Genomic DNA, 18,844 nt, shown 5'->3' with positions numbered 1-18,844 from the left:
CTTGTCTATTTAAAAGTATTAAATGAAGCATATTAATCAAAAATATTTTGCAACCCATATTTAAAATGTACCCAATTACTTACTGTATAAAAATAGAAGCTTTATATAAATTAGTGTGTATGAAATAGTGTAGCATATCTGGCAAACTCTATAATGATTTCATAATACAGCATTAGGTATCTTCCAAGGATTGTTTAAAAAAAAAAAAAAAAGTATTTCATGAACCTTTTAGGACACCCAACGCCTGAGTACTGTGGGATTGGGCTTCAAATTCCAGTAGGTTATAGTTTTCTGCTAAAAAAAAACTTTTACAATTTCAATTTTAGAGGACATCTTTTAAAACTGTATTTGCATGCATGTCCCAGGGGTGCCGGGGTTACAGGAGAACCCCAGGCCAAAATAGAAGAAAGCCCCAACTTATCATCTGCAGGGGCCAAAAGGAGTGGGGAGGCGTGCGCAGAGAAACTGCCCACGCGGCTCGTCAGCCATGTTCATATCCAGCTGGGGCCAGGTGATGTCAGCTGGAGACGCCAACTGGCGGATACAAAAGGCTGCCCCGAGGGCGCAGGAGCGGAGGCCGGTGAGCAGAGGCTCCACGGGGAAGCCCACAGCCCGAAAGGCGCAGCTGCTGCGTTGGGCAGCCCGGGACGACAGGGGCAGAGCCGGCGGAGGCACCAGCAGCAGAGCCAGCAGCGGAGCTGGCAGAGAAGCCGGCAGCGGAGCCGGTGGAGGCACTGGCAGAGGAGCCGGCAGGGAAGCCAGCAGAGAAGCCGACTGGCAAGCCGGCAGAGAAGCCAGCAGAGAAGCCGGCAGAGAAGCCGACAGAAGAGCTGGCAGGGAAGCTGACAAAGGGAGCAGTGGTGAGCGGGGAGAGCAGAGGAGGAGACGAGTGCCAGGGAAGCCAGAGCAACTACAGGGAAGCCTGGAGAAGAGGTAACGAGGGCAAGGCCAACGGGAACCCCAACTGGGATAGCCATGGGGTGAGCGGCAGAAGACCCCAAGCGGGGACGGTTAACTAAGTAAGGGAGCCAGCAGCCGGGCCTACAGCATCCCCAAGAAGAGTCAGCCGGGACCCATAGGACCTTGGTCAACTGGGACGCCATCCCCGGAGTAGGGTCAAGCCTAGGGGAGAGATAGGAGCCCCGAGTGGGGCAAGCAACTGGGGCTAGGGCACTGAGGCACTGGGAAAACACAGGCCCGTAGACTAAGGGGCACTCTATATTCCTTTGTAGCCTCCTGGCCCGCCGGTCGCATCTCTCTGGTAGTCATGGTAGTGGGGATCGCACGCTGTGTCACGGGGTAGTTGGAATAGGGAGCTAGGGACACAGGACAGTTGAATCTAGGACCAAGGGCCTTAAAGCCTTCATGCCTGAGCCGTGGCCCAGGGACACTGTGGCTCGTGGTGGGAGATCCACGGGAGGCCGGGGAAGAAACCGAGAGGAACCAGGGACGCCAAAGGGCCAGAAGACCTGCAACCGAAGGTGGCGAGCAGCCGGGGTGTAGGGGAGGTCAGAGCCCCGTGAGTGCCTGCCAAGGGGCGTGATGACCCTGGAGGCTGCCTCGAAGGGGAACCCCTCCACTGAGGTTCCATTCAAAGTCGTGGCAGGCAAGTTAAGGGGATCCCCGGACGTCAGCCGGGGTAGCCTTTGGGGTCCACTTGCAGGCCCGGGACAGACAAGATCGATAGGCTGGGCTAAGGCTGCACGAGAATGCCTGATAGCGTAGAGGCAGGCACAATGTAGAAAATATTAATTTAAAAATCCATGCACCATGTAAACTGGACCAAAGGCCAAAATTAAAAGCTTCCCAAACTTCCAAACATATCTCACAATCACAGTCTGGGCAGTCATTTGGGTAAAAGGTAAGATCGTCAGAGACTGAACAGAAGCAGATGCTCTGGAGGGACAGAAAAGTCTCTCAGATGCACAAACTGCATTAATAAATCAGCTCCCCCTCACACACACATATCCAACTCCCAGGCCTTATTTTAAATGCCATGTTCCTTCAAATTTGGGATGTCTTTGAACTTACAATGCACCCAAAAAAAGAAATAAAACATGAAATAAAGACACATCTACAAGGATACAACTTCTATGCTGCATAATATGAGCTTTTTACTTGTTTTTTTACTTGAATATAAGACAAAAGCTATTTTAGAAGAAATTTGTTTTTTTTTAAAGTGCATCTTAGATTCAAAGGAATATAGAAATTATATTTTTATGAATTCCTCCATGGAATGAGAAACTGGAGCCTGCAGCATAAGCAGTAAATATTTCATCATCATCATCATATTTAGCAGCAACAACAACTAGATGTATAGCCTGCATTATCCAGAAAGGCTAGGAGAGGCTTGTAGGCACATTATCACCGGAAGTGGATACTTCATGGATATCTGGCATATATAGAGAATTCTCAAAAAAAGGTGATTAGAAATGTAGACTATATTTTGGAATAACACAGCACAGGTAAGAGTTCTCAAAGGCTGACTCAACCCTATAGAACTGAATTAAAGTGATGTTTTTCAAAAGTAGTAGTTGATTCAACTGTAACTCAAATTGTGCTTAAGCAGAGACCATGGACACATGGCATGTTTACATTGGTATCAACAATCAATGTAAAAAGGAGCAGACAGACGGATGATCTAATCCACTACACCATGGTAACTGCTTCCAATTTGGTATCGAATCACATCTGAAAAAAATCTGTAGCAAAACTACACTGATGAAAGTTATCCCAGTGTAAGGGTCCTAGGTTTGGAGTTTCCTCCCAAGTATCTGTTTGTGCAATGCAACAAGATAGGATTAGCTCCCTAGAACCTAATAACAAGGCACAATAATTGTAGAAAACAATTTGCTATACTGAAATAAGCAACTTGACTGTCCCCCCTGGACCCAGGTGTGATTTACATCTGTGACCAGAATCAACGTAAATTAACTGGAGTAAATGTGTTGTGTGTATCCAGGCCTAGAGTTGTCAACAGTCCAACGTTTCTCTGGACGCATCTAATGAGACCACAGAAAGTGCCAACAACACACTATTACTAATGGGAAGATGCAACGATTCTTTTTTCAAATCCCTATTGCCAAATGAGGCAGATCTTGCCCCACCTGCTGACAGTTCTGTCTGAAAAAGCCTATCAATTAAATGAAACCAAAAAGCATTAGCATCTGAGTAGACAACTAATTACAAGCTCGTGGCAGTTAAATTCGGGTAGGCCCCAGAGGGCCCAGTGTGGCTTTTAAAAAGCATTATTAAAAAGATAAAGGAGATTAGCAAAAAAACACAGAAAGTAGACAAATAAGAGGAGGTGGTAAGACTATTTCCCCTTTTTGAAGCTTTCTAATGAAACTAATGATGGATGAAGTAAACTAAAACAGGGAAGAAAGGGAAAGGAAAGGAGACAAGGCAGACAGTGTCATTTGCACCTTTATCTATTGTACTTGCCTGCCTTCACCCTCTGAGTAGGAGAATGAATGGAGAAAAAACAGAACCCCCTTCTACCTGCTTCAAAATCAAGACTATGGGATCTTAAGTATGGGACAGAAAAAAGCCCTGCAAACTTTTTTCCCCCCATCTGTGTCTCAGCCTGTTGCTGGGACACAGAGCATGAGCTGGGGAACAATCTTCAAGCCTAAAATATTGACATATTAAAACAGAGTTGTAAAAATGTTAATAGGGGAATATTTATTTTTTTAAACACAATCAATGAAAGAAAAGGTATACTTTTGCATAGCTGTCAAACAAGTGAAGCAATTTTTTTAACCCAAAACATCAGTAACATAGTATTTGGTTTTAATCAGAAAATTTCAGGACAACAGTTGATTTGAAATTTAATGGTTTAAAATGAACATTCTTTTGTCATTTTAAATGCGGCAGTTGCTGTCAAAAGCTGCTTTAATACTTTGCAAACATATTTAAGCCCCAGTCACTCTCTGGACACCACCCACCATCACCACCACAACCCCAGCTCCTTGTCTGCTGACATCGCTGCTGTCACGTGCCTTGTACTGGACTCATCATTCCCATGGGCTCTGTGCTAGAGCCAGAGCTACCACCACAGCATAAAACATGTGTGGGGGCAGCAGCTCCAGCTCTGGCATGGAATACATGGTGGAAGCAGGAACCAGAACCGCTGCATGCACCAAGCAGGAATGCAAGCCATAGCCGCTGCCACTGGAGCCACTTTGTGTCCTGGTCTAGACCAGGCCTGCAAGAAGCCCTACCATCTGGATCCAGCCCAGGGAAGAATGTGAGTTTGACATCCTTGATCTAAATGGAGATGCTGTCTCTCTCTCGAGAACTTTAACATCAGTGAGCAACGTACATATGCAAAATGGTTCTTTCCTCACTCTTTTATTCAGGTTTACCCTCTTTGAACCCAGAATCCCAAGACACACTTGGATAGGAGTGAGAAAAATATTTAAAAGTAAATAGTAAAAGGTAAAGATTTATGTCTGACTCAATGCTGAAAATTTGTCATTGAACCAGAAATGTAGAGTGGTAAACTGCATACATTTCACAAAAATATCTACCCTATTACCATCCATATCGATTACCCTATTGTAATCAATTATTAGTTTAGGCCTAACTATCTAATACGGTTTGCCATGCCAAAAATTTAAGGTTTTTTTCCTTTACGGATTATCATGCTAAAGGGCAGGCCTACAGAATTTGAACCTCAGCTTCTAAAAGTTCGCAAGAATTTTGTAGCCCTGATTGCAACCCTCTACACCTAAATTTCTCTATCTGTAAATGGGTAAAATGGTGCTTACCCTCTTTTGTAAAGTGCTGAGATCTACATGTTAAGAACATTATTTAAAAAAATAAAACGAGACATTAAGACTCATCTCTGCACTGTTCAAGCAAAACCTGCCAGCTTTCCAGCTGTTGTGTCTGGTAATCCTGTTCTTTCCTGGAATGAGCAGTTTCCCTGCCTCCAAATAGTCTCAAAGGGCACTTATACACATGACCAGAGCTCTGCTCCAATGCATGCCAATTAGAACACATCAAAGCAGACTCGATTAATTAAGTCTGCTGCGAGTCTGCTGGAGCATGCTAATTACTGCGCTCCAGCAGTCTCTGTGTCGTGTGTATTCAGTGTCCCCACATTTCAAAATGGCAGCAGGGGCGCTTTAACTAAAACACATCAAATGTGCTTTAGTTAAAGTGCCCATGACACCATTCTGAAGCACGGGATGCTGAATACACATAAAGCTGCAGGCACTTTAATTAGAACAGCTCTTAGAGTCGCTCTAATCAAAGTGCCCACCCACCCCCACCCTGGAACATGTGTATAGATGCCCCAAAAAACCTTAGTGAAACCAGTACAGCAATCCAATGTCAAGAACTTTGTTGGCATGCAGAATGAGGGAGATATCTGTATTATTTCATATGAATATTGTGTACTTCACTTGACCTATATGATACTATTCTAGCTAACTACACAGAGTAAATCACAGAAAACAAGGAAGAAACAAAATGATGACAGAGATAGTATATCTCCAGAGAACACACATGATCCTTAAAAGAACTTAGGAACTATGCACACAAAAGACACTAGGGAAGAGATCACCAGTACGGCTCACCCCAGAACCTGGGCATGGCTGTGGGAAGCAACTGTGACAGTGGCAATAAATGATGTTAGAAATTTAAATGCATATTGCCAAAGGTGAAGCAAGAGGAAAAACAGCCTAGAGCTCTTCCAGGAAGAGAGGTGAAAAAGAGAGGTACAGGAAATAAATTACAGGCAGCTCTTGGAAAGGTGGCCAGCAGAACTGCATAGGAACCAGAATAAAATTTGAAAACACTCTAAAAGTTCAGAGTTGGTTGAGTTGCTGGACTCTGATAACCAGAGAAGAAAAGGTGCCCTAGCAATGGATGATGGTTCAAAAGGAGTCCCCACAACACTGATGGGGACAAAAGAGGGCAAAAGATCTGAAAAGCAGAAATAGAATATGGAACACAAACTCCCCAGCATCATGGATGCTACCTAAATACCCCAACGTGAGGTAGAAGGCAACATCATTGACTGTCACCACCTTTGAGACAACATGATTTGAACCATAATTCCCTTACAGATGGACTCTTTTCTTACAATCTTTGATCTGTACCCAATGTCAAAGACACCTGGAGCCAGATGGAGAGGACAAGCCTGGGGGACTATGAACCACAGAAATTGCACTCTGGGATTACTGTTGCAACATTTCTTGATAATAGTATTCACATATAATTCTTCACCCCGCAAACTGGGGTAGAGATCTCAGGTGCTGCTCATCCCTGACCTCATGACAATGTGACAAATGCATTGTGTTAGTTAATACTTCAAGCATCTCTGGTACCATGATTAGTTTTATATGGTTAAACTGATTTAAGTACTTTCAGTCCATGGTTTGGCAACAAATTTAGATTATGCTGCTTTTCTTCTAATGTTACCTCCTCCTGGCCAAGTGTCTCTCCAAATTATACAATAGCTCAGTAGTTGTAAATCAATTAATTTGAGGCTGCAATGTGGCCTGATAATCTAGGAAGGTTAGCCACCTATTAACAGGGTTCACAACCTGAAAAAAGCTCATAGATCCTATTAGCAGCTCCTCAAAATAGTCTGCATCATACTGAAAGTGCCCAGAGCCATTTCTCCTCCAAAATACAGAAACAAAGGCAGACTAATACAAAAGTATACTTCATTTTAACAAGATTTGTTGCAACTACGGGCTGGGCAGACAAAGGTCAATTTAAGTCAGAAAACTGCTGGAAATAAAAACTAGAAATAGTAATGTGAAGAAAAAAAACCTAGAGTATCATAAACACCTGGATAACACTGACATCTGCATATTAATTTTACATTGGACTTACATGAGAGTATACATTTCACAAAGGGGTGTAAAACAAGCCAAAACTAGAAGTGGTTAGTCCAGAGGTGAGCAATTATTTTGGCTGGAGGGCCACTTAACCAGTTTTGGTGAGTTGAGGGCCACACACACAAAATCTTTTAGACTACACCATTTTAACAAATTATAGATAAAAAACAAATCAAACATCTACCACAAAATATTTTAAATGTTGTTTAAAAAAAAGTTTTGTCCTGATTGATTTTTTTTTTTTGAGTAATGTATATAGAGGTGATTGCATAATAAATCAAAATAAACTTTTACTCATGTACCTTGTGGGGGGGAGGATGGGGACGGGACGTGTGTGGTGCGGGGGGAGCCTCCCACATGCTAGGTTCCAGGAGCCAGCCAGGGGCAGGGGGATAGGAGGGGCAGAGAACGCATGCAGCTGAGCTCGCCCAGACAGTGCAGGTGCAGTCCACCCCACAGGCCCACGGCTGCCCCCGAGGTACTCCATATGGAGTTGAGCCCCACCCACCCATAGCAGCCCACGCCATGCTCCCACCCACCCTGGCCTGCACCCGCCAGACAGCGCTGCCGTAGACCCAGCCAACACACACAGTTTCCTGTCCAGGCTGCTCCTAGTGTAGCTGCAGCCACCTGGTCTATATGCACCACAAATGAAAGGGACCTGGGGGTAATAATGCCAACTACTACTCAGCTTCCCCTGCCTCCAGCAGCTCCTCCTTTTCCTGTCCCTGCTGCATCACTCTGGGCACCAGGCAATGCAGGGAAGCCTTGGGGGGGGGGGGGGGTGCCAGGCACCACATGCCTAGCACACTGAGGGGGAGAGGGAGGAGGGGAAGCTGAAGCTAAGCCACTCCTGGCGCAGTGCATGGGGCTTCAGCTATAGTTCCCAGCCACCTTCCACCCACTTGGCCACCTGCAAGTGGCTGCTCATCACACCAGATGGGTGGAGTAGGTGAAAGGCAGCCGGGAGCTGGAACTGGAGACACACACACTGGGGCAGGAGCTGCCCAGGTTCAGCTTCCCCCATACCTGGCTAGGTATGCAGTGCCTGGCACGCACCCCCATGGCTTCCCCACACTGCCTGCTGCCCAGAGTGGCACAGCAGGAACAGGAGGAGGAGGAAAAGACACTGGAGGCAGGGGACCTGAGCAGTAACTGGGTAGCTGTAGTCTCACTGATGGCAGCCCTGCATGGACTGTGTGCATTGGGGGGGGGAGGGGTCAGGTGGGTGGGAGCACAGCCTGGGCTGCCCCAGGTGGGGCTCAGCCCCGTGCAGAGCCCCCTGGGCCAGATGCAATCAATTGGCAGGCGGCTTCCCACAGGTTAGATCCAACCAGTTGATGGGCCAGATCCAGCCCACAGCCCTTATTTGCCCACCACTAAGTTAGTCTATCAAAAGTTAGTTATCCAAGTTATGACAGCATTTGCAAACTTTTGTCACCACACCACCACTCCATGTACCAGCTGCAAAATAAGATTTAGTCCTGAATCAGACAATAAATCATTAATTTTGGATCATGTCCTTCTCAGCCAAAAGTAAAAAAAGGAACAAGAGGATCATCATAAAGCTTCTGTTGCTGAACACTTCGTGCTGCCACCTATGGCTTTACTAGGGAAACTAATATACAGACAATTTCAGTAAACAATCTGCCTTTTGGCAAGACATCCTCATGATACGTCAGTCATCGTTTAATAGTTTTTTAAAAATAAAGCTACTTCTGATGTTTGCAGAGTGTAAGCTTTTGATTTATGACCTATGACCTATCCAGATTATGTCAACAGGCAGAAAATATTTGATCATCTTATATTGGGGGGTAAAGTTTATTCATTGTTGTGCTCCGCTTTTAAATTTGTATTCACATTGGAAAACATAAGCCCCCATGTGCAAGTGACATTGCATGGCTAAATGGAGGGCTATCATTTAAAAAAGAAAATGTTTTACGGCTTCAAAATTTGTAATGCAGGGATGTCAAAGAGAAAGTCCACAAGCCAGATCTGGCCATAGAACTACATCATCTGGCCCCTGGTGCTGGCCGCACAGGGCCAGTCTGGGACCTCACTCTCCCATCCCCCACCCCCACATGCCAAATCCAGTGCCCACGGCACCCACTCAAGAACTGCACCGCATGCAGCACCCACTCTGGCTGGTCTGGGATGCGAGTCGCACGTGGTGCCAGCCTGGTTGATCTGGCGAGAGTGCTGTGTGCAGTGACGATTCCAGAGCAGGTGCCACAACCAGCCGCAGTGGGTACTGGATCCAGTATGTGGGATGGAGGAGCTCTGGGGGTCCCCCACATTCCTGGTCCAGAGCCTGCTGTAGCCAGTCCAGGATTGTGCTGCACACAGTACCCACTGTAGCTGGTCTGGGCCTGCGCTGCACACAGCATCCACCCCCGACTGGCTGGAGTGGGAGCCCTGTGAGGCTCATATCTCAATCCAGCCAAAGCTAGCACCATGTGCAGTGCAGTCCCAGAATGGCTGGAGTGGGTGTTGCACTGGCATGGGGAGGGCTTGGGGGTCCAAGAGCCTAACTCTCCTCAAACTTGACAAGCACCTGTAAAACAGTGAACCCTGTTCTTTCTACATACTTGCTCTTCATAGGGAGTTAAAAGCCTGCTCAATAAAGTAGACTTGGCAGTATAACATACTGAAAAGGTAAAAATGCCATTCTAAGAAAACCCAAAACACCAATGTATTTTCAATGCATGAAAATTACCATGGCATCTTCTTCTGTAACTTTCCAGTCAACAAGAATTGCTCCCCTTCAAACCGTAATGCTCTGGCATCCTGATACCAACCATCTCTGGAAATTACTATATTAACAAGCAATACACATCAGAGGCAGCACAAACATGCTCCCTGTATAAAAGTTACCAGCAAAAAGGTAGAATGGAAGTGGACCTATAGGGAAGTCTTTGTAGCAGGCAAACAACACCAGGTTTGTGAAAATAAATCCTTGAAAAATACTTCTAATATGGTCTCACACAGGGGTCAATGCTTGGTCCAGTACTCTTCAACATCTTTATTAATGATTTGAATGTGGGGGTGAAGAGCTCACTGGCCAAGTTCACGGATGACACCAAGTTATAGGGAAGTGTGGTCACACTTGAAGATAGGCTACAGATGCAGGCAGATCTAGACAGGCTGGCAAGCTGGACAGGTTGGAACCAGATGAAGTTCAACACTGGGAAATGTAAAGTGCTCCATCTGGGGACAAACAATCCCCTGCACACCTACAGACTTGGTGGTGCCAAACTGACCAGCACCACAGATGAAAGGGACCTGGGGGTAATAATAGACCATAGTATGAATATGAGCCAGCAGTGCAGCGCTATAGCCATCAGGGCAAATAATACTCTGGCATGCATCAATCGATGCATCTCCAACAAAACCAAGGAAGTGATTCTTCTGTTCTACTCAGCACTGGTGAGACCACAGCTGGAGTACTGTGTCCAATCCTGGGCGCCGCACTTTAATAAAGATGTGGTAAAGCTTGAAAGAGTCCAGACAAGAGCCACCTGTATGATTAGAGATTTGCATGGCAAGCCATACGAGGAAAAGCTGAGGGACCTGCGACTCTACAGCTCGAAAAAGAGAAGGCTGAGAGGGGACTTGGTAGCAGCTTACTGCTACATCAGGGGCTCAGCGAACAACTGTTCACCAGGGCACCCGCGGAGAAAACCAGGAGTAATGGCCACAAACTCCTGGAAGACCATTTTAGGCTCAACATTAGGAAAAAATTCTTCACAGGTAGGGTGTCCAGGCTGCAGAATAAGCCTCCAGAGGTAGTGCAATCACCTACCCTGGAAATCTTCAAGAGGAGACTGGATGGTCACCTTGCTGGGGTCACCCAGCAGTTATCTTTCCTGACTGGTGCAGGGGGCTGGACCCGATGATCTTTCGAAGTCCCTTCCAGCCTTACAATTTATGAATAATTCAGCCACCAGATTATAGTGGGTTTTTGTTATTTATGCTTCTTTGGTTTATGAATGTAGTTATATTTCACTGTAATGTTTTGCTGCTTGCCCATTTATTTTTTGTTAAGCTTCACTACGAAGTAAATTAAAGGATGTACTCCCCAAACAATTTTCCAGTGAAACATCTTTCAATAATTAGATATGCAGGTACAGAATGAGTTAGCTACCTTTTCAATATAATCACACACTGCATAGTTTAGGCACTCAATTAGATCTCTAATTATGTTGACTATGTACTTGCACCCTTTAATAGCTGGTCACATCTTGTATCTCCACAAACCTAGGCATTAAGCTCTATACTCCCATTTAAAATGAGTCAAAAGGGCTTTTTGCACTTCTGTTTAAATGCACAAAAGAGCCCTTTGCCTCTTAAGCACTGCCATTTCAGTATGTTAAAGTCTACCTACTGCATAAGCAACAAGGTGTACAACTGTTAATTAAAGCACATAAGAACCATTATGAAAATTCTGTCCCATGGGTGGAGAGAGAAAAAAACTGGGGGGGGGGGGGACTGAGTGCACGCACTCCCAGGAAAGTCTGCAGGGGGAGGGGAAAGGGCCATGGAAGGATGGGGAAGAATGGGACTAGGACTGGACAGGGATCAGAGCAGAGCCATGCCTGGGACTGGGGCCAGGGCCCGCTGCACCCATCCTTTCTCATGTGCCTGGAGTCATTGCCCAGTGCCAGCAGCCCCTGTGAGTTTGCCACCCCACACCAGCCCCAGCCCCGCAACACGTGGCGGGGCCCGGAATGGGGCCAGTCTCAGCTGCACCACCGGGCCAGAGGGGACAGAGCCTGTGGGATCCCTGTGTCCGCCCCGCATCTTCCTTGGTGGCTCCTCCAAGTGTGCGGCGCCAGGCAGCCAAAAGGGGCCGTGCCCCACTTGGCTGCCTGGCGCTGCACCCCTGGAGGAGTCAGAGGGCTTCAACTGTCCCATGACCGGGCCCAGCCAGGGCCCCACTTACCATGAACGGAGCCCTGGCTGGGCCAGGTCATGGGACAATCAGAGCCCAACAGCTCTTCCAGGGGCATGGTGCAGGGGAGCCAAGGGGGGGAACATGCCCCTGCTCCCCCGCAATGCATGCAGCAGCTGGGAGTTGCCTGCCCGTGCCACTGAACCAGCTGCCAGGCTCCCATTGTCCCACAACCCAGCCTGGTCCTGTGAACGGGGTCCCGGCCGGGCCAGGTCATGGGGCAATTAAGGGCATTTTCTCATGTCTACATCGGCAAAACTTTGCAACACGACTGTGCTAAAAAACAATATTAATACAGCCAGGATTTGGGGCCTACAAGTCCAGTAAAATCCAATGAAAGAATGAAAGATCATTCTTTCACTTGGACCCAAATATTCATGTCGTCTGAAAAATGTTAATTCGTAAGAAAGCTGTCAGAGGAGACTAGGAACCAAATAACCTTGGCACTTGCACAACTGCATCTAGTCTGAATTCTCCCAAATGTTTAGGGCAAAGGTCTTTGGCTAAACTCATGAAAATTACCCTTACTGCTAACAGCAATAGGAAGCCAGATATTCCACCAACACCAGTCCAAATGTGTTAGACGGACACAAGTGCTTCTGTTGCCCATCTACAATTATAGTATAAAACTTGTTCCATTTTTCAAATCCCTGCATATTTTATGAAATCACAATAAAAGTATTTTGCTTCATTAAGCTATAGATTCTACCTATGTAGTAAGGTTGCTAACTAAAATAATTACAGGTATCTATCAGTAAATATCAACTGAAAATGAGTATTACTTTTATACATAGGTTTAATGTGTAGTATAACTAGTATACAACTACACTACAACTTGCACACATCACCATTTCTGGCTCTTACACCTGCACTTCAAGAAATGTAATATATCTCACCCAGTGCACTAAATGCCCAGATGGAAAATATATAGAAGAAACCAAACAACAACTGTGTACCAGAATGAACACACACAGAAATTTTATCAAAGACAAAAATACCCAGTTACCTGTGGGGGCAGACTTCTCACAAGACAACCACTCCAATCTCTCGGTTCTAAACCTCAAAGGGAACTTACAAAACAGCTTTTATAGAGGAGCCTATAAAACTTCACTTCATAAATCTACTGGATACAAAAAATCATGGGCTAAATGTAGACATTTGGATTTATGACACATTATTACTGGCCTGCCATCTGCTCACCCCAGGAAACTTGTCTGCATTTTACCAGCTACTTTCTTCCCTCTTCCCCCACCATTCCTACCTATCTCACACACCAATCATCTCCCAGGACCTTGGATCCTCGCTGCCACACATTTACATTTTCACAGACTTGCATTTTGCATGCTAGCTTCCATTCCACCCAAGAGAGCACACAGAAAATAACAAACTCTCCCTGTGCCTGAAAAAGAGCGTTTGTACCCAAAAGCTCACAAAGAACAATTTTTCCAGCTATTTAGTTGGTCTAATAAAAGATATCTCACAAAGAACTTTGTCTGCCCATGTCCTTAGACCAACATGGCTTCAACCAACAAACCTGAAAATCAGCATTCCTGGATCTTACAGCGGCACCTGCAGAAATGTAATATATCTCATCCAGTGCACCACACCAAATGCCCTGATGGAAAATACGTAGGAGAGACCAAACAACAACTGCGCACCAGAATGAACACACACCTGAAACCTATCAAAGACAGGAATACCCAATTACCTGTGGGGGCACATTTCTCACAAGAAAACCACTCTCTCTCCAATCTCTCAGTCCTGATCCTCAAAGGAAACTTACACAACACTTCTCAGAGATGAGCCTATGAACTCTACTTCATCAACCTCCTGGATACTAAAAATCATGGACTGAATATAGACACTGGATTTATGACACATTATAACCTGCCAGACACCAGGTACTGCTACATTCATCCCCCTTCCCCCCCCCCCCCCGGCTCTCTGTCACTCACTGACACCTCAATTTACATCTTCACTGACTGCCTATCTTGCATGCAGACCAGCTTCTGACTTCTTTACTATTCATTCCATCCAAGAAGAGCACAGACCAACTATAGGAACTTCCTCAGCCTGACGAAGGGTTTTTAAACCCAAAAGCTTGCTTAAATATTTTTTTTCCAACTATTTAAGTTGGTCTAATAAAAGATATCAGATTCACCCAAAGAACCTTGGCTGAAATCTTACTTGGCATTTTGTACTGTGTCATAAGCTCAGGTACATAATTTCTGTTTCGTTTCAATACCATGCTAGTATCTGGTGCATTGGATCACATATATTACATTTTGAGAAAGACATATGGATTTTAATGGGTTTGTTGTGGTGGGTGTAGGAGTGATGCCTGTGATTGTAGCATTGAAGATGTGTTGACGGGTTTAAGCATCTATTGTTAAGGCAGGGCTGCGTCCCATTTGATGTCAGTTACACAGTGGGGAGTTTGCTTCTGAAAATGGGTTAGGCAAGATTAGAGGGTTGTTTGAAAGCCAGGAACAGAAGGGCTGGGAATCTCTCTCTCAAGGTCTGATCTTTGTTGAGTGAAGGCTGTAATTCTTCTAACTGGTCCCAGTGTGGGCAACAGGTAGCCACTAGGGGTGTATGGTCTGGGAGGGGGGGAGGCAGGGATTTGCATTGCAGTAGATTACTGTGGGGCATTTGGGTAGCTTTTCCAAAGACACAAGTCTATTTCTCTACTGGAATGTCCTTATTGCATAAAGGCAGGTTTCAGGCTGGCCAGGTAGATCTTGTGAATATTCTCCTCAGAGCAGATGTGGTGATATCTGGGGGCCTGAAAAAAGACTACAACTTTTTGGTGTGCTTGGGACAATTGCTGGTTTTGGAGACATAAGTATGGAAATAATTTTTCTTATCAGCTCCAGGGTGACACATCTCCTTATGTTATTAGGAAAGGCAATCTCCTTTCCAAACTTCCTGGCTCCCTCCCCTCCTGATTTTTATGCAGAGCCTTACAATTATCTTAACCCAGGTACACCCAAGGGTGAGCCCTATCTTCAATCGGATGGGACAGGTAGGCAGGAGGGGGTGCTGTGAGAGGGATGCCAAAATTTCGAACAGAGCCCTCTTTCCTGTATACAATTACCCCAAGCCCAAAGTTCTTAACTATATACATTTGATTGAGTTACCAACCTATATATATATATATATATATAAAAAACTCCTCAAGATAGATATAATTACAGATATAGACACAAATATACATATAAAGGTCTGTTAGCTGGAGGAAGTCGACCCTAGGGAGGGCATTTGGGTAAGTACCCAGGCCTCAGGGCCAGAAGAGGGGTGGATCCGAGGACAATCAATCTAGCAAGTTTATACCACAAGTGGGTTATCTAATAAAGACATCCTTACAGAGCCCATTATATGGAATTAATACACCCAAATATTTATACACGAACAATAACAATAGATACTGAATAGGAAACATAACTACCAGATACTAGATGCGCCCTGTCTGGGCTCCAACCACTTGGTCCTTCAAATGGGATAGGGTCCTTTTCCCCCAGGCCCACTCCCCCCAGGGTCCCTTGCCCAGGGGTGCCTCCCCTGCAGGACCTGGGTTCCCAGTAAGTCATGGTCCTTCCTCTGGGAGCTGTCAATCTGGCCTCTGGGTCCCCACACCATCTCAGGCTTCCTGGAGCCATCGGCCTCGAGTTGAGGGTTCTTCCCTCTGGGCCCTGGGCCCTGCGTTGAGCACCCAGGGAACTCCTATGGGAGCTGCCACTGGCTCCAGTTCCCCAGCATCACGCCAGGGGTCTTTCCCCTTCCCGAGCCCTGCTCTCAGCACGGGGGCTCTTTTAGTTTATTGCTGAGCCACACTGGGCTCTGGTTATCCAGCCTAGAGCCAGGGCTAACTTGAGCATCCTCGAGCTGCTCCCAGGGCCGACCCTCCATGCACCGATCCACACACTGTCGAGGACCAGGGAGGGTCCAAATGATGGTCTTCTCTGGAGTTCCTCTCTCCTCACCATCCTTTGCTGTATCTGCCCAGTGTGCTGAGCATGCTGAGCTTGTATTTACACCAGAGGCCCTGCCCCTGAAGTCTGCTGGACCTGCAAAGCGCAGCCTTCAATCGGGTCCAGGGGCTCCTTGCACCCCCCGCCTCCAAGCAGGAGCAGGGCAAGCCCCTCCCAGCTGTTATCTGATTGGTGGAAAAAAGAAGGGGGAAAGGTATATCTAGGTGAGATGAGCTACTTTTCAGAATATGGCCATAAGCCAGCACCAGTTTGAAGAAAATAGGCCTCTATAAATAAGGAAGAAAAAGAAGACAAAGATAATGAAGGCTGAACTGAGAAAGACCAAAAGGGTTGAAAAAGTATACCCTCATATACCTTGTCAATGATATCCCCATATAACTTCATGTAAAAATTCTGAAGTACTCTCTCCACCCTCCCTCAAGCCTGTCCACAATACTTCCAGCAAAGTCATCACATACACCATGTCCAACACTGCACTGGCTTCTTCTTACCTTGTTAGATTCCATGATCCCTTAGAAGATCCCGCCCATGTCTCTGATCTAATTCCCTTTAAACCCTCAACTTGCTCCTCACATCGCTCCTACTCTACCTATTTTATTGTTCCACTCTCTGGTCTCACACTTCCAATCTTTACCCTTCTCTTATGGAACTCTCTGGGCGCATCTACATGTGGGCGCATCTTAATTTATTCCCTGGACATATCTTAGTTTACTCCGGCTCAAACTAAGTTTATTCAGTCACATTAACTGCATGTGTAGACACACCCTCTAAAACTCTGCATCTTCAACCCCCATCTTTTTCCAGGAATACTTCCCTCTGCTGGTCTCATCAAAAATCCCTCTACTTTCCCCAAACCAATGTCTTACAGGTCACTCTGTGACAAATCCTAAAAAGGCTCACAGGACAAAAAATGCTAACAGTTTGTCCTGGGACATCAGGAAGTGTATCTGAATGGCTGTTCTGGGATTGTATCATTGAATCAAAGGCAAAAAGCAGTAGGGCATGCAGACACTCATTAAACCCCAACTGAAAGGGTGATGTGTCTACATGTCGATCCTGGGACTTTTCTGTTCCAGGGAGAAGCTTTTCCCAGGATAAATACAATGCCTGGTTCCTAGCCCAGCTTATAACATCTTCAAAGGAGCTATCCTAATTCTCTCTGTAGAGTACTACATAACATCATAACACATAGGACCTATTATACAAGACATCAATACAGACAGTAAACAAATTAACTTGGATAAGGTAACAGGCTTTACAAACAAATGCTACATGTCTTAAAGGTAGTGGATGATTTATTAGAAATATATTAATTAAAAATGAAGGGTAGAAGCATAGTCTATATCTGTAAATAAAATCTAAAGTTAGAATGGAAAAAAAAACAGCAATAAATCCTGTTCTCTCAATTACACAACTTTGAGTTACAACTTTGAGTCTGCCAGACACAAATGTGGCACCAAACATATGCTATACACTGTTCCAGGAAAAGTAAATCCTTTCCTCAGACTTGCATCTGTAATTGGAACCAGGAATCTTACACTTACTGGCAAGGCAATGATACCAATGTAATACTGACCATAAGCTGCTACACAGTCCACTGCTACACTTGTTTGCAGAATTTAAATGTTCAAGACATACTTACAAACTTGCTAAAAGTACAGACAGAGATGTTGTCTCATAAAGCCTTTGTCCCAAATAATATAAAGGGATGAACCTGAACTGTAAAAATAGTTATACTGTGCACTCTTTGTTTGGCTCTACCTTCCCCCTTCTGAACCTAATATTAACAAGCAATTAAGAGAAAAATTCTACCATGTAAATATTCCAACACGAGCTCTAATTTCCCAGCCACCTTGATCAAATGACAGTTCACAGGACTCTTATAAGCAACTAGTCAAAATTAAAAGAAAGGGCAACACTCATGGTTTGTAACAAACCAAATAATGCAGGGATTAAGAATTATGCAGCCTTCGCACCGATCAGTGGCCCACAGATGACACAGGAGCTTCAGACGAACAATTAACTACCCAGATAATGAGCGTCTAGTTTTCTTCCTTCTTAGAAGAGTGATATTCTCAAACTCTTCTACCCTGTTTTCTATCTTAGACATTTAATCAAGATTGTCATATAAATGTTGGTACGTCCAGTTTAGACTGCAAAACCCTCCGGGCAGGAATTATGTTCTATTATTCACTAATAAAGAACCATATACTGTCAAGTAATCTCTTCATGTTCTTTTCATTCAGCAACATACACAGATCTCTAAGACTAATCTAATTAACAGCCCAAATTTATGTCTGTGTTACTGCCCAGTAGAAAGTAATGATACTTACAAGGCCCTGGTACACTTGGGTACAACTATGTAAAAGGTCTAGATCTAAATATCAATAAATAAGTTGGAATTCTGAATTAAGATACACTAGCATAGAAAGATATGTCTGTTTGGCAATGCAATTAGCTTCCTTCAGTCAGCATTCTGACCTCATAGACATCTATATTTCTCTGTGGTTACCATTAGAATCACATATGAATGTCTGAAGGTAGAAGAAGTTGATTCAAATCCCTCTGTGGCCCCTCCCCAGTAATAATTAAATTAAATGATTAAATGATTAAATTTACCTTTGCGGTTTGGAATATTATTGAAATACTGTTCTTTACAACTTGCATTTACTTGCATTTTGTCACACTAGGGCTTATTAAGCTTTCAACAATTGCTACATATCTTTCCTTCTGGAAAGATTATTCAAGGAAAACCTAACAGTAAGATGCTGCTTACCTGTAGGCAGATGGAGGGTTATGTTGTTGCAAAAGTCAGTGTAGCAGCATTCTGTTTTTGTGACATTTTTAGAACTATGGCAGAACACTTGAGCATTCAATTCTGGAAGAGATACACATGACTTTATCACTTCTTCTTTGCCATTAGTCAGCATGACTGAAGTCCAACATGCTCCTTCAGTTTGGCAGGTGAAGTTTGTATGCTCACACAACTGGCATACACACTTTAGACCTGAAAAATATTGCAAAAAAGTATTTAATGAAAAATG

General features: G+C 44.8%; 1 protein-coding gene across 3 annotated transcripts in view; it reads right to left on the bottom strand.

Annotated features, from left to right (window-relative positions):
* Nucleotides 1-18,844, bottom strand: part of ACVR1C (activin A receptor type 1C) — a 92,050-nt gene that overhangs the window by 52,475 nt on the left and 20,731 nt on the right. For all 3 annotated transcript variants that reach the window (XM_059727370.1, XM_059727371.1, XM_059727372.1), the window contains exon 2: nt 18,577-18,807. In XM_059727370.1, the coding sequence (XP_059583353.1) occupies nt 18,577-18,807 (231 nt within the window). The remainder of the gene's footprint in view (nt 1-18,576; nt 18,808-18,844) is intronic.

Source organism: Alligator mississippiensis, chromosome 4 (genome assembly GCF_030867095.1).
Source record: "Alligator mississippiensis isolate rAllMis1 chromosome 4, rAllMis1, whole genome shotgun sequence".
In the NCBI taxonomy this organism is placed as follows: Eukaryota; Metazoa; Chordata; order Crocodylia; family Alligatoridae; genus Alligator; species Alligator mississippiensis.
Note: the sequence above shows the minus strand (reverse complement) of the source record. Positions and strands in the feature narration are given on the sequence as shown.